The sequence below is a fragment of the Centruroides sculpturatus genome, unplaced genomic scaffold (assembly GCF_000671375.1).
Source record: "Centruroides sculpturatus isolate CEXI.00-Female unplaced genomic scaffold, Cexi_2.0 scaffold392, whole genome shotgun sequence".
NCBI classification, from domain to species: Eukaryota; Metazoa; Arthropoda; class Arachnida; order Scorpiones; family Buthidae; genus Centruroides; species Centruroides sculpturatus.
Window position 1 is genome coordinate 184,928 of NW_019384894.1, and position 25,648 is coordinate 210,575.

Here is a 25,648-nt window from a genome sequence, read left to right on the forward strand (position 1 = left end):
ATTAAATAAAACCCTACCCGAAAATTTGTTAAAGTGGTAATTAAAGTTTTAATTTACCTCTATTAAAAATGCATTTGAAATTATTCAACTTTTGAAAAATAAAATGTTATCTTTAATTCACATTTTAATCCGCTGTAACAGTCATTTCATAAATAAAATAAAAGTATTTATGATTTAATTGATAATATTTTTACGTCATTAACTTTATTTAAAAATTGTTATAATTTTTAAACCACAAAAAAAAAAAAAAAGTTTGCAGAAGGTAGGATCGAACCTAGGTCGCACCGCATTGCAGGCGAGTACACTACGGACTGAGCCACTTTGCTGTACTACCATAAGGTAGAATCAATTGGTATATAAGCTGCGCTTAAAATTTTAGAGCCTTTTTTCTTGGAATCTTCTGGCTAGTGCGCTTTACAATTCTTCTGGGTGGACATCCTTGAGGTATACTACGAACCTGCCAAGTCTCATCCCGAACTGAATTTCCGAGATCGTAAGGTCCCCTTTTTAGTTGGTACGTGTGAAAATATACACATTTCGGGCTCCTAAGCCCCTCTTCAGCCAACTAAAATATTAAAGAAGTATACAACACATATATAAAAATACATAAGTTTTTTAGAATTTATAAAAATATCTTGATTTAAAACGTACCTATGCATACACAAGTTTTACAAATTAAAGTGATATCAGCTTATTCTTAAATTTCTTCAATACATCTCCATTACTTTAGATGTCAGAGACATCACAAATGCACTACTACAATTAAGCATACCGAACAATGTTTGATGTGAAATACTATTCACCTCCATGACCTGGGGTACAACTATTATTAAAGACAGTACTTAATTAACCATACTTTCCATCTTGTATGTCACTCATAAATTAGTTTTGTAAAATCATTACCTCCGTTGATAATCATTCATAATATAATACAAATTTACATATCATATGACGTCTATGACAATTTTACAGTTGTATATTTTTGTTAAGTTATTTAACAGTTTAATATCTATTATTATAAATTATTACATGGATTATAATAATAATAATATTATTATTTTTTTTTTCCATATCACTCCATATAAAACAAAATATATTTAATATGGAATACACTAAGATCAAAAATAGAACTAGTATAAATACCAAACAAATTCAACATTTAAATGCACTCAAGAGAAAATTTATTCTTTCAGGATACTCAAACAGAATTCTTAGCACTTGGGAAAAAGAAATAGCCAAAAAAATAGATAAAAAATAAGAATAGATCCTAAACAAATGGACATAAAATACATTCGTTTTCCATACATAAAAGGCTTGTATGAGGAAGTTAATAAAGAAGTTAAAAAAATTAATGTAAAACTGGTACTGACCTATGAAAAGCTACACTCTAGATTAACTGCAAAACAACTTAGAAAGACAAACATAGCATAGAAAGAAGAAAGCAAAAATGTAGTTTATAAAATTCCATGCATATGTGAAAATACTAATTTTTATATAGGAGAAACTAAACATAAAGTTAAAGGAAGATTGAAAGAACATATAGCCGATTTAAAATATCAAAGACTAAATTCTGCCTTTCATGAACACTGTCTTTTAAATGATTGTAATATAGATAAAACTAATATAAATAGTTTACACAGAGAAAAAGATACATATAAAAGAAAATTTAAAGAAAGTATAGAGATCATCAAAACTCAAAATTGTATATTATAAAAATCCTAGCATTTCAATAAGTGAAAACTGGTTAAGAATTTTATATTAATTATTAATCATGTTCAGCAGTGTTTCTCAACCTCTAACGAATCATCGCCCCCTTCAACGTAGTATCGACCCCTCAAAAGAAAATTTAAAGAAAGTATAGAGATCATCAAAACTCAAAATTGTATATTATAAAAATCCTAGCATTTCTATAAGTGAAAACTGGTTAAGAATTTTATATTAATCATGTTTACCAGCTTCAAGAAATTGTATTATTATTATAGTCCATGTAATAATTTATAACATTAAATATTAAAATGTTAAATAACTTAACAATAACATACAACTGTAAAATTGTAATAGGTGTCAGATATGTAAATTTGTTATTGTATATTGTGAATGAGTACCAACGGTAGTAGTGATTTTACAAAACTAATTTATGAGTGACATACAGAATGGGAAGTATAGTTAATTAAGTACCACTTTAATAATACTTGTACCCCAGGTTGTGAAGGTGAATAATATTTCATATCAGACATTGTTCAGTATGCTTACTTGTCATAGTGCATTTGCGATGTGCGATGTCTGTGACGTATAATGTAATGGAGATGTAATGAAAAAACTTAAGAATAAGATGATGTCACTTTAATTTGTAAGACTTGTATCCATAGGTATGTATTAGATCAATATATTTTTATAAATTCTGCAAAACTTATGTATTTTTTATATATGTTGTATACTCTTTTAATATTTTAGTTGGCTGAAGAGGGGCTTAGGAGCCCGAAACGTGTAACTTTTCACACGTATCACCTAAATAAAGATGAGAAAGCCCGCCAAGTGTCTTAATTTATAACACTTATTGTGTTTGAAGCAACAACAATAGTGTATGTTGTAATTAGCAATAACATTTCATAGGATATTGCTATCAAACTACAGTAGAGCGTTGTTTATCCGAAAGCCAGTCAACAGAAATGCCAGTTAACTGAAAGCGTTCCAGTCAGCAAATTTAAATTTCCGCTAGTGCTGTGGCACTGCAACCTTTGGCTATGTCTTGGGCTACTCCAATATTTTATTTTGTTGGTGTGTGTGTTTTAGCTGGCAGCACTGGCAATTTTGTGTGGTGTTTTTCTGAGGACTGTGTGTCGTGCTGAATCGAACGTTTTTGATACTAGATTAACTTCTAAAGTATAATTGTTTTCGTTTTTATATTTTTCAATATATTTATTTTGTTTGTACAAAATAAAGAAATCATTTTTAACAATACAATAGCCACGATTATTATTATAAAAATTTTCATTAGGCTTAACATTGACAAAAATTCAACACAAAGCGACATGCAACGGAGAAAAATTTCAACATGGGATAGGTTAATATATTTTTTTTATATGTAATCGGTTATCCAAAAATTAAGTTATCCGAACAACCCCAGTCCCCAATTGATTCAGATAAACAACACTCTACTGTATTTAAATAGTGGTTCATGTACTTCAAAGACTAAAGTTTATCATCAAAAAGCTTCTTTGGTTTAACTTCAAAATGTTGTATTTGATGAATCACATTGACATTCTGTAGAATGTTAACCATAACAGAACTGAAAGTTAAATTACAGATTGAAAAGTGTTGCTTAATATAACTAGGTCTCAAAGTATCATTTCTAACAACTAAGTGACATAGTACATAATGAGGATACTTACTCATTCTTAAATATCACTAAATGTCCACACTCATATATAAATAATATATGATTGCTATACATTTTAAACTATTTGAAAAAAAAAATAATTTTTAAGAGAATTTTAATGTTACTTAGCTTTAACTGAGTGCAGCTACTTATGCCCATTAAATTACAGGTAACCCCCGTATAACACGGCACTTCTATAGCACGGATTCACTCTAACATGGTTCGAGAATTGGGAACATCCCCCATATAGCACGGGTTCACTCTAACACAGTTTGGAAATTGGGTAAAAAAACCCTCGTACAACATAAAATGTAATAAAGGGTGCATTCTTTTACACCTCCGTGCGAGCATTCTAATTGTTTTCGTGGCTACTTTGAATGCTCTTTCAACAAATAATTCATTTAATGGTTAAATTTTACAATTGGGAACCTTCTTTTGCCTCTAAAAGCTCATTTTAGAATTATAGATTCCTCCACACAATACTATTGATAGTGTGGGAGCCGCCATCTTTCTTTCACTGTTGTTCCTAAATGCCTACAAACAGCAGTGCACTCTTGTTGCAGAGTGACCGCTATTAACGAACTCACCCAAAAACTGTTACCAGTTGATGATGCTCATGCCAAGATCATCATATAAAATGAATAATCCTCTGGTAAAATATTTACTTAAATAATAAATAAGCATTTTACCTATGAAAAAAAAGAATAATAAATCCGATTTAAATAAGGATTTAACAACATGTTTTTTAATTTTTGGAACCTAACCCCCCTTTTCGTACTNTAAACAATTATTTATTAATTAAATAAACAGTCTCTAATGAATTTTCAGTTTGAGAAGAATCTTTAACTGGATGTTAATTAACTCAGAATAATTCATCTATGTTTAGAATCTCACTTATTTTAATTGTGAGAAAAAAATTACTACTTTTCTTAAATTTAAAATTAAATTCATCATTAAAACTCACATGTTTCTGTATTTTCTTTACCAAATAAACTTGTACTAAATTTAGGCAAAGTCCACTGCAACCAAAGAGTAATTCGGGTCTTTTCTTCTCCTTTTAAAGATACATCTGTTAAAGATGAAGCATTTTCAGAATTCATTTCTTTTTCTCCAGTTGATACATCAATAACTTCTGCTGGAGTGTTTGCTGTCAAACTAGTATCGATCAAAAGATTCGTTTTTGACATAGATTCAATTGGAGTTAAAATACTGAAAGTATCATGAATCTTTAAAGAATCCATCCATTTGTTTATCTTCATCTGTTCATAACAGTCTAACATACATTTCATTGCATTCACCATTATTTGTACCTAATTATATACAAAACATCTAAATTACTGTCACTTTCCATAAAATTATTTATTTATGTGTTTCTAATTTTAAACCAATTAAACTAAATTTATATACAGAAGAATCCCAATTATCTGAATATTGAATAACTGAGGTTCTGCATTCTATGGCACAAACCAGCAAGTGTAATACAGTCGACCCCCCTATAACGCAGTAGATACATTCCACTTTATAAAAATTTTACGTTGTAGGAATCCTTAAATACATGAGCCAATCACAGCCCGGCATATGTGCAGTTTATGGACTACGGCTGTTTGAAAGGTTTTTTTCCATAAAATTAATTGATTCTAGACTACTTTGACTCAACATTTCCAAAACACGTATAATTTTTTGGGAATAATCCGTATAAACTATGCTATAAACAAAAAATTGTAGGATTATTTACCGAGTGTGCACTGTTCGACGACACCATTGCTTAAGCTTGTTTTCGTCGTGGAGCAACGCACCAAACGGCGGGCGCGTTTTCTGATAAGTTATTTTTCTGTGAAAAATTAGTTGAACTTTGGAGACATTATTAATAGAAATAATTTTTATGGCCGTTGAATAAGAAATATTTTTTCACAAGAAATGTATAAAATTACAGTACTGTATTAGACTTACAGTACCTAATTTAGGCCTATATACTGTACAGACAATAGTAAACTCAACTTACCCGCCTAAACTCTCCGTAGCGTGTAAGTAGTTCAGGATTGGTCCAGATTCGACCAATCCTGTCGCAACACGAGTCGGCGATGATGTTTTACTGCATTTTACTAGTCTCTGTTAACGTCTTTATACGAATACGGTCGCAATTTTTTTGCCACAATATACGAATCCGCATTACATGAACCTGTGTTTTAGGGGGTCTACTTTATACTACTTTGCTGTGAATGTATTGAAAACATAAATACTGTGTGAGGGACGAACAGACCCACAATAAAGTGTTATTTTAAATTTTAATTATTGGAAACTTTAATCGGTTAAATTCGAGCATTTTATCGAGTTAGGCTAAAAGCCATAAAAATTATTTCCCATGGAGTTTGTTCCTTGTTGAGTCGGATAAAGTTAGTCAGGGATGTGTCACCCGGAACTTTCGATGGAGTGCCTATATTGGACGCCAGACCCTTAACAACAACCACCTGACCTAATGGAAAAACCCAAGAGGAATAACAAGAGAAAAGGAAAAAGACCCCGAGGTCAGTCGTCATCCAAAGTCCCTCTACAAGAGTCGTCTTCAAAAAGGCCGCCCAACAAAATCGTCCTCCAGAATTAAAGTCGTGATCCAGATTTAAAATCGTGACCCAGGATTAACCCCGAAAGCAAAATTCGTGCCTGATTAAGCCTCTACACTCCTCTGTGCCTCCACACCAGTGAATGGACATGATTCGGACCTAGTGGAAAGAACAGTCCACCGACAAGGTATTTATCAACCCGCAATTCGTTTGTAAACTCTCTCTCTCGACGGGCCTCTCTTGAATAGAGGAACTATGACCGAAATTAACTCTCTTTGTATTTCCTTTAGTTTCATTAAAATTGTTAATTGTTAGCAACCATGGAATCCGATTAAATTACTTCCTTGTCTCTCTCCTCACCTCTACTCCGAATCCAATCGCTCACCTGCTACCGCTTGCGTGACATAACATCGCGATTTCCGAGTCCTGCGAGACTCGGTGGTGTCAGATTCAGGTCTCCTGACGTGGTATCAAAGAGACACCGACCCTACGGTCACAGTGGTGTCAGGAGTGTGATTTTTAAGGCCCCCAGGGCCCCCGGAAGTACGAAAACAAAAGACCGACGCAAAAACAAAACATTGGAAAAAATTTAGACTCCGAGAGAAAAGCAAACTCCGATCAAAGGTCACAGTGGTGTCAGAGCGGGATAGAATTTAGAAACGACCCTAGATAACTAAGGTCGGGCGCAAGGAGAGACAGCAGGAGGTGCACGAGCAGAGCCCGCAGGAGGAGCCGCGTTAGGCGGATTAGGAGGCATGATTCCATTGATACCTTCCTTTGCAAGGGACACAGAGGGCCTTAAGGTCACCAATTTTTTTGAGTCTTTAGACGAAATCGCAAAATTAACTAGTTGGAGTAAAGCACAATGTTTAGGAATCGCAAAGTTAAAATTAATGGAGATAGCCCAAGAATTTGCATGGAAGGATGCAAAGATGAAGGAGGTGGTGACATATGAGAATTCAAGAAACTCATGATTAAGAGATTTGATAGAGAGCCAATTTCTTTACGTTTACAAAAATTTCATGCCTGTGTCCAAGGGCGAGACGAAGATGTACAAACCTATGCCATGCGATTACAGACCCTGGTAAGGGATACGATGGTAGAACAAACTAGCGGGGATGCGCAGGAAAGGGAAGTTATCAAAAGAGGTCAACAAAAAGAGAGAAACGAAAGATTGCTGGTGCAATTCCTCAGCGGCTTAAATGAGCGTATAAAAAGACAAGTGATGTTGCGAGATCCGGAGACATTCGATAAGGCGGTGCAGGCAGCCATCAGCGAGGAAACTATTGAACAATTAACGGCGTGTAAGTAGCATAGTGTAAGTAGTTCAGGATTGGTCCAGATTCGACCAATCCTGTCGCAACACGAGTCGGCGATGATGTTTTACTGCATTTTACTAGTCTCTGTTAGCGTCTTTATACGAATACGGTCGCAATTTTTTTGCCACGATATACGAATCCATATTACATGAACCTGTGTTTTAGAGGGGTCTACTGTATACTACTTTGCTGTGAATGTATTGAAAACATAAATACTGTAGTACTTTAACTGTATTCAGTGAGTGGTCAAGAAGCTGTAGACTAATGGAATACAGACACAGTCACAACTCTCTCCAACTTCACATTTCCTGTTTATTTCATCATTGTCAGTGTGTTGCCAGTATTAACGCCTTAAGTTCTTCGCCCAAGTTAACTCGGGCAGGTTACATAGCCTTACATAAAACTCGGTCCTTTCGGCCCCCAAAAAAAATTTTTGTTTTTTTTTTTTATTTTTGGAATGTTTTTTAAGTCTCCAAATTTTTTCAAAAATTTTTACCCACGCAAAAAAAATTTATCGCGATTTTAATTAGCCTTTGATAAGGCTCGATTAAGGCTTAATTGTTTTTTTAATGGGATTTTTTTATCAAAATTAATTAATCATTCTAAAGTTGTAGTGCATGGATTTTCCTTCGGTAAAGTTATTTAAAGCTAGTTTCTGATGTCAAAAAACCCTCCAATACTTTTTTATTTTTTTAATTAATAGATTTTATTATATATACGTTTAATTAAATCGGGGGGTCAAAAATCCAATAAAATTTTTAATTTTTTTAAAATATTTAAAAATATACGGCCAGCTAGTATTCACCCTACTTTAAACCCTTCTCCTCCCGAGACGTCTATGAGAATGTCCCGGGAAATCCGACACCAGCTGTTCTCAAGGTCATTCAGCTAAACAATGACTCATCAGTGTCAAATTTCACAGAAAGGCGAGACAAAGGAAAATAAAGTTTGAAGCTTTTTCTTCAAAATTAACGCATTTCTTTCGTTTTTTTCAGTTTTAAGTATTTTTTGTTTAATTACATTAATATCAAAAATTGCTGGGAACTAAAGGGNTCGCCTCCCGAGACTTTTATGAGAATGTCCCAGGAAATCCGACTCCAGCTGTGTTCAAGGTCATCCAGCTGTGTAAACAATGACTCATCGGTGTCAAATTTCGCAGAAAGGCGAGACAAAGGAAAATAAAGTTTGAAGGTTTTTCTTCAAAATTAACGCATTTCTTTCGTTTTTTTTCAGTTTTAAGTATTTTTTGTTTAATTACATTAATATCAAAAATTGCTGGGAACTTAAGGGGTTAATTATATCTGCCAGTGTGTAGTCAGTGGTTTCTACAACTTTAATAAACTTTTACAAGTCTTCATCTTGCAGATCATGAATGGTTAAAGGAAGCATGTTGTGATATCTTCTTACTTTAAAATGGCCATAGCCATCCATTTTATCTGTTTTCATTTATTTGAGGTAGCATTGGTCCACATTAGCTCATATAATTGGGGTTCTACTGTATTAATAAAAAATATTGTATTTCTTAACAATTATTTTTAAGATGCTTAAAAAAATGTTGAAAACTAAACTAAAAGTCACTAAACATTATTCTTAACTGGAAGAGAAATGCAAGTTTTCACATTTTCACAATTTATCCTTTTCACACCACAAGAACTTACAGCAGAGTTCATCTTCTTTGGTAGGCTCTCCTCCTCATTTTTTAATTATACCAATTCCAGCAGAATGTTTTCAATAATTTTACATATTTAGATAGGAAAAATCCTACCAAAGAAAGCTAAGAACATTATCACATAACATGAGCATTGGTTCATGTGATGTGATAATACAAATTTAAAAACTAAATTTTGTTACATTTAAAAATTTTGTAATAATTTGTCTTTTACATAAATTACTGAGATCATAGCCGAAAAGTCGAACCTCAGTGCATTTTATATTAGTTCCTGGTATGAAAAATGATAAGTGAAGATGTCATTTTGGATAGTCTAAAGTTTGTATTCTTAATTTAAATTTTCTGTTTGTCTTCTGGTTAAAAATATTGAAATGAAGAGAAAGAAAATCAATTTTAATTGCATGTATAATATAGAAATTATAGAAGTATATGATTACTTTGAATTATAGAAGTATATTATTTATTTTGCAAAATATTTCAAAATTTATTTCTATATACCTGAATTGCTGATAAACAAAGATGTAAGGGTTCTGTATCGACATGAATGCAAAACCCAAGTTGTGTAGATGGCGACAGAGCAGATTTGGTATTATCAGCTAAAGTTATTGCAGCAGACGTTGGCTTTAGGATATATCGAGTGCTTCCTTTTTTGTGTAATGAATAAAGACTAGAATTGTAAAGTTGTATTGACCAAGAAAATGTTGTTGATTCTAAAAGACATGTTTTAATAAGTATTACTACAAAAAAATTAATTAATTAATTCTTAATTATATAAACAAACTAAGAAATATTTAATAACAAGCAAATTAAAGTTACTTATATGAAAATATAATAGCTTTCAAATCTAATTTAATTGTTAAATATATTTTTACATTGCAAATACTTTTATTTTAATTAACAACCAACTCTATTCAACAATAGTTTTCTTTTTTTGAAAATATTTATAAAGCACAGTTATATTATGGAAAGTCTTCAAATAATATCATTTTGTTATAATACTGATGAAGAAGAAAAAAAAATTGGTTTCCGTTTGGGGCTGCTATCTGTGTAGAGTTTGCTTGATTCTTAGTCTGCATGGATTTTCTTTGGATACTCAAATCCCCCACTACATCTCAAAGATATGCATGTTAGGTTAATTGGCATGTCTTAATTTTCTCAGTATGAGTGTGTATGAGTGGTCTCTGCAATGGAATGGTATCCTGTTCAGAGATGGAACTTGCTTATTCCTGTTCAAGAATAAACAAAGTTCCATCCCTGAATTTAGAAAATAAATAAATAAGTATAAATTATTGTAAAATAAAATTCTTTAAAGTATATGATAACCATACAAATGTACATTACAATAACAATTGATGTGATACAGAAGTACTCGGTAAACCTAACATATTTGTTATTCACGATTTCAGCCAAACTGACACCTTCTGGCAGAAAAAATTCTAATTAGCACAAACAGAGCAAAAAGACAAACTGCATTTTAAGTATTTAGGATGGCCAAAAGGCTCAAAATATTATTGTTATGAACTGCAAAGTATATTGACTAAATAATTATCATGTTTTCATTAATCTTTTTTAAATGTATTTTTAGTTCACATTTATTTCAATGTTTCATACTAAAAGTGTTTTGGGCCTTTATTTAGAGTTTTGTGGTGTTTGCAATCAGAAATATGCTGTAGGAACTTAACTCACATTTATGTTAATTAGTCTACGATAAAATTGGTTTTGTTACATGAGTTTTGAGTGAGGTTTTGTTACATGTTGTTCACTTAATATAAGTTTCCAAGAATCTATCAATGATGTTAAGTGAAGATTTATTGTACGTTATATCTGAAGCAAAAACTAACTGTATTCTAATATGGTAATAATATAAATAATTATTTTTAACTGCTGTAAGAGCTCACATCCTATTTAAAGTTTTAAGTATATCCATTTTAAATATATTAAATTTAATATAATGAGACTAAAAATACTATGTTTTTTGATAATATACTATGATATGTTTTTAAGTCTCAATATAGACTCAGCATAATAAAGTAGTTAAAAAAAAAAAGAGAGAGATTAATATGTTTAAAATGAAATTAAATGATTATCTTATACAGATTACAATTAAAATGATATAAAAATATAACATGACTCAAAAAATATGAGTAAATATGTCACAAAATTCTGCAATTAAAAATGTATAAAATCATATAACAGAATTAGTGCCAAAAATAGAATTTACCTTAAATATGTAAATTAATTGCAGATAATCCACATTTAAATCTGTCAAGTTTAATTTATAAAATATATTATGATAAAATAGATAAGTACAGTGGTGCCTTGTACTTTGAATGTTTCAGAGTCTAAACATTAAATTTGAGAGAAATTAGTTCCAGAGTTCAAATGATGTTTCTATGTTAGAATTGTGTGTGCAAGTGAAAAAATGCACTCAATGCATACACACCATCTGTTACATGTCCAAGTTGTCTCTCACTCTTACTGTAAAAGCATCTTTTGCATTATACTTGTGAGTTTTCAATGCTTGTTTTACTTTATTTTTATTGTTTGATTATAAATATAACTCCTACTTATTAACCATGGTATCTAAGAATGTGTGGAAGCAACATAGCCTAAGCAGAAGGTTGTAGAATCAAAGGGTGAAGTGTAAAAGAAACGTATTTCGAAGCATGAAAATGCTACACATGATGGATCTGGCATCCACGTTTAAAGATGCCAAAGATGATAGCATGCACCATTCTTAAGAACAAGGTAATAAGCACAAGCAGCAAGTGAGGTCCAAGAAATTGCATGTTATCAAGGAACCTTATATTTCAGTCCACACAAGGATAAATTCAAAAGCTCCTCCTAGTGTGAATAAATGAAAAACAATTGGCTAATGATATCATCTTCAAGAAGATTATTTGTAAAAAAGTCAAGCAGCTGCATAGTGACCTTAAGAAAAGGAACAAAACCACTCCTCACTAAAGTATAATAAATTAAATTTTCATTTTATCATACAGTATTTGTGTATTTTGTTTACTGTTTCCATGTTTTCATTTATTATTCAGTGCATTTAATTGTGTTATTTTTAACTTAAGTGTATTTGCAATTTAGGTTTATTGAAATGGTTATTGTTTAAGATTTAGGAATAGATTAATTCACTTTTCATTATTTCTGACAGGAAAAATTGATTTGGACTTTGAGCAATTTGTAGTTCAAACAACTGACATGTTAATTTATTAAATATACTTTAAAAGTTTACTCTACAGCTTTATTAGCAATAAACAAAAATATATTTTGCTTATTGCTAATAAAGTTGTAATACAATAATGCAAAAAGTTCAATATCTGTATTAGGGTTTCTTTCCCAGAATCATGTTTTCATGGGATTCCTGCCGTTTATTCCCTACGAGAAAAATCCTGGGAAATTTTATTTTCCCTGGAAATCTCGCATTTCAATAATAATTTATTGTCATGTTTTCTTTCTATCATTTATTATAAGTTGCATCTTGTAGACTCACCTAAGAGAAATTTTGAGGTTTCATGCTGCATATTATTACCTATGTTTTACAAGTCTCTACTTGTTAGTTCATGTAATATCTATATATTGTGTTTGCGCATCATTGAACAGCAGAGCACTCGCTGAAAGTAAATATCACTCATCACACTTTAGTTTCGAATTTGCATTTATAAGTTAAGGAATTTGTTAAAGCTTGCATTCCCATTTATATCCTATCGTTTGTAACTGTAAGTGTGATTATTTGAAATTTCTCTATTAGTCAATTACTCGTATTTTACAACAATTTATTTTAATATAATTTATAAACTCAAATCATTGGCGTTTTCAGCTGCAAGTCTTTTTGTCAAATTGAGAACTAGATTAAGTGATCAAAGTATCGATCATTTTTGTTTTTTGAAGTCTTATTATGAAAATTTATAAGTTTTTTTTTTTGAGAGAGAGAGAGAGAGATTTTTTCATAAATTTCTTTAGTAGTATTTTTTTTGTTCAACTGAAAATAATTTTTTTGGAGAAGTTGTATTTTTTGTTCAATTCAAAATAATTCTTTTTTCTCATTAAATTTATGGAATAAGTATATCTTTTATTTTATCTTTAGAAATAAAATAGTATTTTTTTCATAATCATTATTATGTTTATTAAAACTTCCAATGAAATGCTTTATTTTAATTACATCTTATAATGTAGGAGAACATAAATTAATCGAGCCTAACACGTCAGTATGGGTGAGATTGGCCCTACACTTACTAGAAAATAAATTAAATTATTTAAATTTATGATATTCCTGTATGATATGTTTTATTCATATGAAATTCTATTTTATTATCTCATCCCAGAATTTCCTGGAAAATGAGAAATCCTAGTAAGCAGTTTTCAACAAACTTTAATAAATTGTTTCTTTTTATTTGTGAAAATTTCTATGTAATTCAAAGATAATTTTTAATATATATCTTACACAACACTATTAATATAATTTTGGAGGTTGAAGAACATATTAAATTACTTTAAAAAATAAAAATAATTATATCATATGATTTCAAGATATTTTGTATATCTTAAAAATAATTATGTTTANTATATATTTTGACAGCTAGCATTTTAAGGCTTATTTGTAAAAAATTTTGTTTGATTTTGTGCAATTGTTTATTTTTTGTGTCCCATCAAATATGGAAGATCAAAAGCAGCATTTTCGGCATATTTTGCTCATTTATTACTGAAAAGGTAAGAATGCTGTTCAAGCGAGAAAAAAATTGTGTGATGTGTATGGAGAAGATGTATTGACAGAATGACAGTGCCAAAACTGGTTTACAAAATTTCATTCTCACAATTTCAAAATTGAAGATGCCCCACATTCTGGATGGACAATGAAAACAAAATAAAGGTACTGATTGAAGCAAACTGCCGAATAACAACACATGAAATCACTAAAAGATTAAATTTGTCAAATTGAACTGTTTATGATTACTTGAAACAAATTGGTTTTGTTTCAAAGCTCAATATATGGGTTCACATGTTCTTAAAGAGAGATGCCCTCTTTGGTGAAATTTTAAGAAAATTGTTTGGGAGCTTTTGAATCAATTTAACAATTGATTCAAAAGTGTACTGACATCAAGTAAACAAATTGAGTAATATCATCAAACAGAAAACGTGGCCAGAATTGATCAACAAAACAGGTGTAGTGTTTTACCATGATAATGTCAAATTTCACACAAGTTTGGTAACTCGTAAAAAATTGTTATAACTTAGATGGGATGTGCTATCACACCAACCATATTCGCCAGATCGAGCACACTCAGATTATTATTTGTTCCAGTGTATACAAATTTTTTTAACTGTACAACATTTACTTGAAATGACAATGTCAAAAATCACTTGGATCAGTTTTTTGTAAGCAACGATCAACACTTTTATGAATGTGAAATCATGCTACTACCAGAAACGATGACAACAGGTATTTGACCAAAATGGTCAATATATAATTCAATAAAACATTTATTTATTATAAAAATATTGTTTTTTCCACGGGAAAAACAACGAAATTACTTTCCAAACAACCCAATAGAAAAGTACTGTATTGATGTTGTGTTTAATGTAAAGGTGGATAAATAAATAACCAGCCAAAAACAACATCATGGTTGGTTATTTATTGATCCATTCTTATAGTTTATTTAGACAAAAAAATAGATATATCTCACCAAGATTCCAATCCTCCATATTAATTGCTGGTAATTCTTTATTTGACAAAGTTCCAGTTTGTTTTGCATTGGAGACATTTCTATTCTGTAACTTCAGTTGCGGAAGTGATAAAATGGATGCAAGAGAGAGATTATCATTAATGTAAGCATTTTTCCAGGAAGATAATACGGAGTTTCCAGTGTAAACGTCACTCGAAGTTGCCCACATTTGTGAAGTAAACAGAATGCAACAACTTTCTACTTCAATCTGTGATAAATTTTGTTATTCTATAATATATATATATATATATATATATTTAAATAATTAAAAATATTTTACCAAAGAAACTTACCTGTGCTAAAATGTATTTTAAAATATTATAAAAATATGTTATCCTTTCTATCAAATCTGAAGATAATATTTCATTTAAAGTAGCATTTTTTGAAGTGTTGGTTACCGGAAGTGAATGAGATTTGCTAGCTGTTTGGCTGTTACTTGGAGTTGCTGTATGACTGCTACTAATCGAATTATCTGCAATTGTAATATGAAAATATGAATAGAAATAAATACCATACAGAATGTTGTAAATGCCAAAAAAAAAACTTTTCAGGAGAGGTAAAAAAACATTTTTTCTAATGAATGAATTCATTTCAATTTTACAGTAAAATGATTTAAAAAAAACTCACTGGTTACAAATTCTCTGGAATATCAAAATGATGTAAATATAAGCTGCACCAAAAGTCACATGACTTGTACTCTGGCACTTTAAATGTTATATTTTCATATAAATTCATCTTCAAAATACAGCCACTTACACTGCCAATATCACCACAATATTCTTTTGCGGTAGAAAACATTGCATTCAGAATTCAATTCTTCAATAAAATGTATTTAGAAAAAATGGCATTTTCAATGTTATGGCATTGCAATATATATAATCTTTAATTATATAATATATGGTGAAGTGTAAAAGAAACGNTTATATAATATATATAATTTTTCATTTTTTACTCCTTCCACTCTGTGGAGAGGCCTTTTTTCATACCTATTTTGAGTACAGAAAAAGCCTTCTTATTCGACACAGTGTGTTTGGAAAGGTAGTGAGGAATGGGGCCCAACATATCCAAGACAACTGCCCACAAAAAATTCTTTGAGAGTTGCTCACCTGGATTCAATTCCAGGTTCCCAGAGTGATAAAATGATACCTTAACTGTCTTGGCCATCTAACTGGCATACATTGTATATTAGTAATACCATTATGAAAATTACAGAAAATAAAGTACACAGACTACAATTTAGTACAAGATATTAAAATTTTAAAAATAATTTTATACATACCCTCAGTCCCAGAAATAATACAACAGCAGCACAGATATTAAGTTTTAGGATACTCAATCAAAAAAAAACAATTAAATTTCCATTTAAAACGACAAACATTTTTCTCTTTATTCCTATCTTAGAAATTTCTATAATTTTCAAAGAATATTTTTTGCATCTTCTTAAATAAAAATTTTATCACTTTTCAAAGGTCAAGCAGAACAGTCTAAAACAGAAGGACAATGTTGTTGTCGTTGGAACTGAAAGTGAATAAAGGAGACTGGATTTTTCTTAAATCTTTACTAATATTAATGAAATTCATCTTCTAAGCATTGTATTTCAATAGAATTTTTTCAAATTAAATAAAAACAAATAAATAAAATGTAAGTCAAAATAGACAAGTCCCAAACAAACTCATAAGCTAGCTGTAAGAACACTAAAAACACTGAATTACACAGCAAAAAAAAATCTTAAAAAATTACAAATAACTCCATTAACTAATTATGAATGATAGGACTAACATTTTTAATCCTATCCACAAGTTATTTATGGTTCCTTAAGATGTTTTTGTGCTGTATAGTTACACATCAGTCTGGATAAATATTGTGAGTGAAACACTGAATTGTTTATAGAAACTATCCCATTATTTTTAATGGATAAGGAAAACTAAAAATACACTTTTGTATTTAAAGAAAGTATAATAATCGATTAATAATAAAATGTGAGATAAGCAGGGGGTCACTGGGTCAATCCCTAATGACCACTTACACTGCACGGATTGTTGAAGCCCAACCTCTGTGTCATCGAATGCGTAAACCTTGATAGGAGGGCAAATTGTCGAGTGGGGAGTGCATTGGTAAGTCGATAGGTTCCGTTCCAAAAGGACAGGAGACAGGGTTTAACATAAAAAAATAAAAGTTTATTCTATAACTAATGTTAGGATACAAGAGAATCTACAGATCTTTATGCTGTTATTCTATTGACTAATTACACAAGGACAGCGACTAAATTCTAAGCTCTGTCACGTGCCTAATTTCTATATCAAGAGACAGTTTACAAAGTTTCTAGCCCTAATATATATAATACCTCTCAGTCATAATGGAGAGTTGTAGGTGACAATCATTGCTTTCTGGAAGAGTCAGAGCCGCTGCAATGTCTTCCAGCTGGTGTTGCCTCCTTGGACTGAATCGAGTCCATTGAATGGAGGTCTGGGAGATGAAATGGGCACTAATAACTTCCAGTTCGATTGCCCCGTGCTTCTGATGGCTGTCACTTTTATACGATTGTCGTGGGAAATGAGTCACATGATCGATCGTTGTTGACGATGACAGTGCATTCTTTGACAGCTGTGTGTCAACTTTCCCACCTAATTGTTGATGTAAAAGGTGACATCTGCCCTGCTTCTCCATGAGAAGAGTTTTTTTCCCTGGGGTGTTTATTTTCCCAACTATTTTAACAATTTCTTTAGGCTAATTTTCCCCCAATTCGCATCAAAAACTTCGCGGGCTCACAAAAATTTCTACTTTCATATATTTAAAAAAAAATGGATAAAAAATCTACAAAATAACATCTTGATTAATTATCAAATAAAATAATTTAAGATAATTTTAATAATATAAATCCAACATTTAATTACACAGTATAAAAATGGATTTGTTTGTACAAAATTTAATTATAATATTTTAATAATGAAAAATTAATGATTTACTTTTTAATCTAAACAATAATTTTGATTTTTTGCAATACCTTGATAAGATTCATCTATTGGCGATGAAATGATCGAAGCAGGTTCAGCCATTTTCACATTCATTGAAAGGACATTATTTAAAGCCAAACGATCAATAAACCACAGCTTAATTGCAGGATCAAGATTTCCAGCCATTCCACTTAATTGAAGTTTCAATAATATTGGAGCTGAAAATATATAAATCACATAAACATCTACATAGATTAATAATCACTACATGTAAAAATAAAATAGTGTTTTATTATTACTTTCAATTTTCATAATTGCTAAAGAGATTATGATTGATACAAATTTATTACAAAATCTATATTATCATTAGCTGATTATGCTTTTATGCTGATATGCATATGCTTTTAGTAAAATAATTTCACGATAAAATCATGCCATTCCTAATCTCTTAAAAAAATTTTGTTTTTAATATGAATTACAGGTAACCCCCATATAACACGGGAGTTATGTTCCAAAAAATTGCCATGTTATGCAAATCCGTATTATACAAAACAAAGAATTAGTACAAAAAGGGGGGTTAGGTTCCAAAAATTAAAAAACATGCTATTATATTTTCATAATTAAGATAAATATCTTTATTAAAATTTTCTTAAGCAATACATATTAATATAAATTAAACAATCTTTTCTTCGTCATCACTAAACACTATTAACCAAAGGCATTTTCTTTTTGGCAGATATCCTTATCCTTTGAGCATTTTTCTGCATTATCTTCAGATCAATGCTCTACTTTCGCAAAAAATATGTTATTTTAGATTGCTTGCTTTTAGTTAAAAGATCTTTATAAATTTCCTTATATGGTATTAAGCACTTATGAAGAATAAAGCAAGTATGGAATAAGGGGAAACATCTGGCAACAAAAATCAGAAGCGTCGAGATCTGGCAACACTGAAACAAATTTCGAGAAGGATTATGTGTATTGACAGAAGGCAGAAAAGAAAATTTATATACTTAAGTACTAATAGTTCACGAAAATAATAATTTTCGTGAACTATTAGTATTTAATTAAGTATGTGAAAATTTATTACATTTCAAATTGTATGAGGGTTTTTACCCAATTCTCAAACCGTGTTAGAGTGAATCTGTGCTATAGAAGTGCCGTATTATACGGGGGTTACCTGTAGTTCATCAATATATTTATAAACACGACAAGTAAGAGAATCTTTTTTCATTTTGGATTCTTTCTTCCTTACAGAGACTAAGAAAGACTTTTTCTATGTCCATTACAGTTCGACTAGCCCACAACAAAAAGTCAGGTAGAGGTATAGAGAGTTGAACATATTTGGGACAGATTGCCCATGAAAAATTCCCAGAGTTCTTTGTCCATTCAGACTTGATCCCGAGACCCCAGAGAAGCAGAGCAGATGCCTTAATGTCAACTATCTGGTCTAAGTCAGTAGTTTACATTGCTGAAGCATCAGTGGAAACAACCATCAATTTCAATCACAACTAATGATTTACATTGTGAGGAAAACTAACGATTGCTTTTGTTATAATAATGATCTTTTTTTGGATCCATTTTCTTGACTCTTGGATACTGGAACATGTGGAATTGCTGTAGTTAAAACAGCAGTCTGTTATTTTCAGTGTCACACTCCATTTATTCTGAAAGTTTGGATAAAGAATGTTATATGCATGATATATTCTTTAATACTGAATATAACTAGTTCAAATTTCTATATAAGTTGTGTAACATAGGTTTTCCCCATGTATAAGTACCACCACCTGTAGACATTCATTCAAGTTATCTTCAGCTGTGTAAATACTCCCGTAGCACATGGTCTGCAAGGTTGAACAAAACAAAAAGGAACAGTTAAAACAAATAGTCGGCGTAACAGTGTGATTTTGTAAACAAATACGCGACTAATGAACAAATACATGATTCAAAGTCCGATCGTATTACAATGTTATTTCTATACCAATTCTCCCTCTCCTGACCATCCTTCCTTATGTGAAACCCTCCTTTCTCCTGATAGACCATACAAAAACCAATAACACTAAGGTAACATCAAATAAACAGTTGGGGAAAAGAGTATACAATAATACATATGAGAATAAACTTTTTATCATACAGGCGTTAATTACCAATGACTGTCGTCAGACAGTCATTGGTAATTAACTGGTAATTAATTGGTAATTAATTGGTAATTAACTGGTATGATAAAAAGTTTATTCTATTAAATAGTCGGCGTGCTGTCCACTTTTGTATTATTGATAATACATATGAGATTTCCCTTTGCTCCAAAAATTCACGATGACACTATAGTCAGTCCTTTACCCTGTTTTGTGGTGATCCTTTTTGTTTCTTGACCTCGATGAAAATGGATTTCCTTTCCAATCCAAGATTTCTTCAATCCCCGGATGATTGGTTCTCTTGTACCTCTTTCCTAGTCCTCACAACCTGCTGTGTCCTCTGGTCACTCACATACAAAGAAATCCCTGAACAAAAAGCACCTTCACGTGGGTTACCCTTGTTTTTATACCACCTGCCAATAGATGTCGTTCTGTCCCATGTGACTGCACATTGGGCCAATCACCACATCATACGCCCTACCAGCAGAGAACTGGTGGTACCAAGGAAGGAAGAAAAGATGTCTCCGCACGAAAACAGACATGTGACAAATGGAAAACAAACAAAAAATAAATAAATAAATAGAGTAAAAAATAATATACCTTGTACATAAATAGCTGCAAAGCACTACAGCTGGGATTTTTTATATTCTCCCAGGCCTTTCTTTACAGTTCTGATGTTCTCTAGCAAAACAGGGAAACCATTTTTTTCATTACATTATATATTGTACTGTACATATGTGTATACACGGAAAAACCCATCAGTCTGACAATTTATATAGAACCTTTACTTATTGTTATATGCAATATTAAAGATAATATACAATATACCTACAAATATATGCTGTACTCAGAGGTGTAGCTACTGTGGAGCAGTTAGAACAAACTGTTCCAAGCACATGAATCATGAGAGTGCTAAGTTAAAAAGGAAGAAATAAAAACTTGTAAAAACATTTGTAAACAAATTTTTTGGATTTAATAATTAATCAATTAACTATTTTATTTGAATCTGTTCAACAATTATGTACACTTTTTATGCTTATCACCTGAATATCTTGTCCCGTCATCTGATAAAAATATTCCAGAAAGATAAGAATTGTTATAATCAGCATATTCCTCCAAAATTTTGTCTAGTTTTGGACTTCAACTACTTCAATTTAAAATGTGTTATATTCAGTTAAAAAAAATTACTTCTATATGCCAAGTTGCTGAACTACTTTTAATTCACACCACATCCTCAAGTAGCTTCTCCAATATTATTGTAGCATGCCTCATTTTTTTAGCTTTACAGGCAATGACAGCGACAACAGAACAAAGTTTTTCAAAACTAAAATTAATCAAAGCCTATTTAACCTCACCTGTGTTATTCCCGACATATATCGGGGTCGTGACCTTTGACCCGCTGGGTTAAACACAATATATCTCATTATGTTTTTGATACTAGATGTGACTATGCATCATAATTTTTATATTAAAACAAACTTTCGAAATATAATTTTTTTGTTTTTATATTTTTCAATATATTTATTTTATTTGTGCAAAATAAAAAAATAATTTTTAAGGATACAGTAGCCATGATTATTATTTTAAAAAAATATTTTCATTAGGCTTCACATCAACAAAAATTCAACATGGCAGCCACACGCAACAGAGAAAAATTTCAACATGGGATAAGTTAAGAAGCAGCATGTCACAACAAAGTCTTAGCTCTGGCTACTATATCAATTAAGAAAACAATAGCTGTCAACTTAATCTGGAGAAAGTGATTGACCGATTTGCAAACGAGAAAGCGAGAAAACAGTTATGAAGTTTTTTTTTTATGTATTATTATGTATTTGTTACAATACTAAATTTGCATACATTTTGTCAATACAGTTTATATAATACTTACTAAATATTATTAGGTACTCCATACTTAAAGAATTACATTTTATTTTATTATTATTTTTGTATTTATTAAATTGAATATCTTATTGTTGAAATGCCTCAAATTGTAAATAAATTATATAAGGTTTTAAATTAAAAAAATTAGATATATGTTTTTAAATTAAATGTTTGAAATACATTTCATCAAAGCACTTCCGAGGAAGAAAGAGTGCACCGATTCTACTTGCTCCAGGGCACCGAACATGTAGCTAAGCCACTTGCTGTACCACTGAAATGAATTCATTGCTTAGTATCCATGCTTTTTCCTCTGAAATGCTGACAGTGTCAGCATTTCAGAGGACTTCAATTCTTGAATTCAATGATAAATTTGATTTTGGCCATCAACCCTGTTAACTAATGTTTTTCATTTGCTATCACAAGCAATTTTCTTTGCTATGTTGTAATCCAATAACTTCACAAAAGTAATAAAATAAGCACATTTGGATTCAATATCAAATGACTACACCATGATGTGACTGCAGTTATATCACAATTTAATGACAAAAATATAACATATTTCATGGTCACTCATTAGTCATCCATTCTAATGTCACTTTGAATACAAATGTGAGAGTAAGCTGCATGCATCCTCAACTGAGTAAAAAATGAGAAAAGTTTATGGTGAGGGTAAATAGCTGTCAAGTGATATTTCTGAATTCCATCCTGCCATTGCTTCTACCCTATTTCCAGTCTATTATAATAGCTCAAATGATGAAATTTGCCAGATTTGAACCGATTACGTCTACTTTGCACTTCTGGACATGACTGTACCACAAAATTGCTAATGTATCAAGCCCACACACAAGAGCTACTTGTTTTGTCTCACAAATAATACTTCACTGCACTGCCTACATATAACTAGATCAACCACTGGTTTTCTATGATACTTGGCTTATGCAAACTTCTAAAATACAGTTGAAAGTGTATGAAAGGGTTTCTCATTTCCTGGTCTTTTGCTTGTCTTGGGATTCCAGGATAAAAGTGAACGGTTTTCTGGGATCCCAAAAAATCCCGGGATAAAATTAATTCTTTTTAACTTATACAAAATATTTTGAAATCAAATGATATAATTATTTTTCATTTTTTAAAGTAATTTAATATGTTCTGCAACTTCCAAAATCATATCAATAATGCTGTGTAAAAAATATATTAAAAATTACCTTTGAATTATGTAGAAATTTTCACAAATAGAAAAGTTTATTAAAGTTTGCTGGAAACTGCATACAACAACAACAACAACAAAAACAACAACAACAACAAAAAATAAATGCTTTGAATTGAGTTGAAAATTTAAAAAAAATAAACTTAAATCAAACTTCTAACTTAAAAGGTAATTTTCGTTTTTTAAATAAAACATAATACAAAATATTATTGTAAATTTTTATAATAAGATTTTAAAAAGCAAAGATGGTCAATACTCCGATAACTCACTCTAATTCTTATTTTAGTAATGAAAAGTCTTGCCACCGAGAATGCCCTTTCCGATTCAATTGATGTGATTGGAATAGTGTTTAATGCATTTAAGAGAAGACAGATATTATGTGTTTTTTCACCTGTAGCCTGGAAGATTTCGAGTTCGTTTTCGAGATTGTAGTACTTCTTTCGCTCTCTAGTATTCTTGATTTGTCTACCTTGGCTGCTTTAATAGCGGCATCAAGCTTAGAGCTCGATAATTCGGCAATTCATTTGGCTTTAATAATCAGGTTTATGAAGAAAAACTTCATACTTGCAGACTTTGTACTCGTTTGTATCCTTGCCCAATTTGCACAATCTGGCGTCAGGCATTTATTGAAGCTACTGGGCATGGTTAAAAATTAAGACAGCATAAGCACAATTATTCCATATATTACAGGTTCTGACAAGTAAAGAATTTTCAGAGTCCTGCCACAAATAAGCTATGTATTGATTATTGACCATTTGTGACATGCCATAACAAGCAAAACTTTAAAAAACTAATAAGAAAGGTTTTAAATTAATAAATTTAAAATTAATAAATACAAATGTATTCTGACTGCTTATGAGTTAATTATATCTTCTATTTGAAAAATTTTCTCAATCTTAACACAAAATAAGAAAAAAGTGAATTTTTAAGAAATATGTGGGATTTCCCGGAATAAGAAAAATTTCCAGGGATATTTCCCAGGTTAAAAAAATAACCGGGATCCCGTTTAAGAAACCCTAGTATATAGAACTACATTTTGTCTTTTTGTTTGTTTAATTTTAAAAATTGTTGTTTTAATTTTTTAATTCATTACAATACACACCTGGAATGGCATTGCAATACATGTGTACCAAGACATGTCAAGTTGAGTACTACTAAAATAAAACAAAAATTTGACCTAATATAAATTTAAATATTAGATTTGTGTATTACAATTCTTCTTTTTTAATTGAAGAGAGCCTCCCTAAAATACGGACTCATTGCGACTGAGTTTTTTTTTTACTTTAATCTGAAGAATATTGTAATGCTTGATATGTATATCTGAATAAATAATACACTGCTGGTCAAGCAAAATGCAACACCACGATGGAGTATATATATTGAAACAATATGTTTTAGACAAATAACACAGGACACAAGGGTGAAATGATTAAACTCACAACTCTGATCAATTGGCAGAATGTGAAAAAATCATTATTTTGTGCAGCTGCCACACACCAGGGCATTGAATGAAAGAGACTTTAGATGACTCTCTGGTATATGCCATACTATGCTGCTTCTGCATGTTGCCAAAGTTCATCTGACTTGCATGAGTTTAATGTATTAATCTTAACACAAGAGAGTGAACTATCTACACATTTAGATCAATTCAGTAATTTAATTAATTAATAATTAGATTAATTCTAGTTCACAAATAATCTGGCTTAATTAAAAATTTTACGTAAATATATAAACCAAACATTTTTGGATGTTTGGCTTATATATTTACATAATAAAATTTTAATTGATATTCATTATTTGTTCAAATCTAAATGACAATTTTATGTATAAAAATACAAGATTACTATTAAGATTGTTATTTAAAAAATTAAATAAAACTTTAAAAAGTTGAAAGTAATAAATATTTCCATACTTTTTTGGTTCAACCAACTTTTTGGCCAACGAAAACTGACAACAATACAAGATTTATTTTCAATATCATAACAATTTCCCAACACATCTGATTCACAAGAAATATTTTGGAAGAAAGAAGCTCTGTGGATGTTTTTTGTATCTTCAGGCCCATTAAGTAATGTTACAGAATGATCTGACAAAAAATAAATAATAAAAATTGAAAATTTTTAATGTATTATTAAAATTGCTATAGGAAACTTTTAGTAATTAAAAATTTTTTAATTTACCATTATCTTTTAAATAAAGTTTTATTTTCTGTATCGATCCATCACCAATAATAGAAGATTCAGTTTCAGCTCTATGAAATTCCATGTTTTGAAGTTGTAATATTATGGTTGGTTTATCTAAAAATTTAATATAAAAATTTCATAAAATAATTTCATAAAGTTTGAGAATACCTTTAAATTAATTAATTTTATACCTTTAATAAATGCATTCTGTAGTATGAGTGCGACAATATTATGTGAAAATGTAAAACTTGAATCAAGCCATGAGAAACACATGTATAATAAAGCAATTAGATGAGAGTGTTTTAACTGAATATTTATGTTGTTAATTTCTATCCAATCATTGACTAAATGAATATTCTGATGACTTGACCATAGTGATTGTAAGAGTAACAACTTTCTACACAGGACAAAACTACATGGTAATAATAATGTGTGTAATGCTTTCTCTTCTCTTGCTAAAGTTGCTTCAAGCCCAAAAACCTATAACAGAGAAAATAATGTTAAATAAATGTATATTTTAATTAAATACGAGATAATCAAATAAAGTTTACTTATGAAAAGTATAATTGGTAATTCTGGAAGTAAGTGGCATCTAAATGCTTATCATATTATCACAACAATGATAAATATTTTAACT

At 30.5% G+C, this 25,648-nt stretch overlaps 1 protein-coding gene across 2 annotated transcripts in view; it reads right to left on the bottom strand.

Annotated features, from left to right (window-relative positions):
• The window catches only part of LOC111631343 (vacuolar protein sorting-associated protein 13B-like), a 132,076-nt gene that overhangs the window by 90,350 nt on the left and 16,078 nt on the right, over window positions 1-25,648 (bottom strand). For both annotated transcript variants that reach the window (XM_023375568.1, XM_023375569.1), the window contains exons 9-16: window positions 25,203-25,491; window positions 25,009-25,125; window positions 24,741-24,914; window positions 17,662-17,829; window positions 14,951-15,129; window positions 14,619-14,865; window positions 9,427-9,638; window positions 4,344-4,689 (exon numbers count right to left, since the gene is read on the bottom strand). In XM_023375568.1, the coding sequence (XP_023231336.1) occupies window positions 4,344-4,689; window positions 9,427-9,638; window positions 14,619-14,865; window positions 14,951-15,129; window positions 17,662-17,829; window positions 24,741-24,914; window positions 25,009-25,125; window positions 25,203-25,491 (1,732 nt within the window). The remainder of the gene's footprint in view (window positions 1-4,343; window positions 4,690-9,426; window positions 9,639-14,618; window positions 14,866-14,950; window positions 15,130-17,661; window positions 17,830-24,740; window positions 24,915-25,008; window positions 25,126-25,202; window positions 25,492-25,648) is intronic.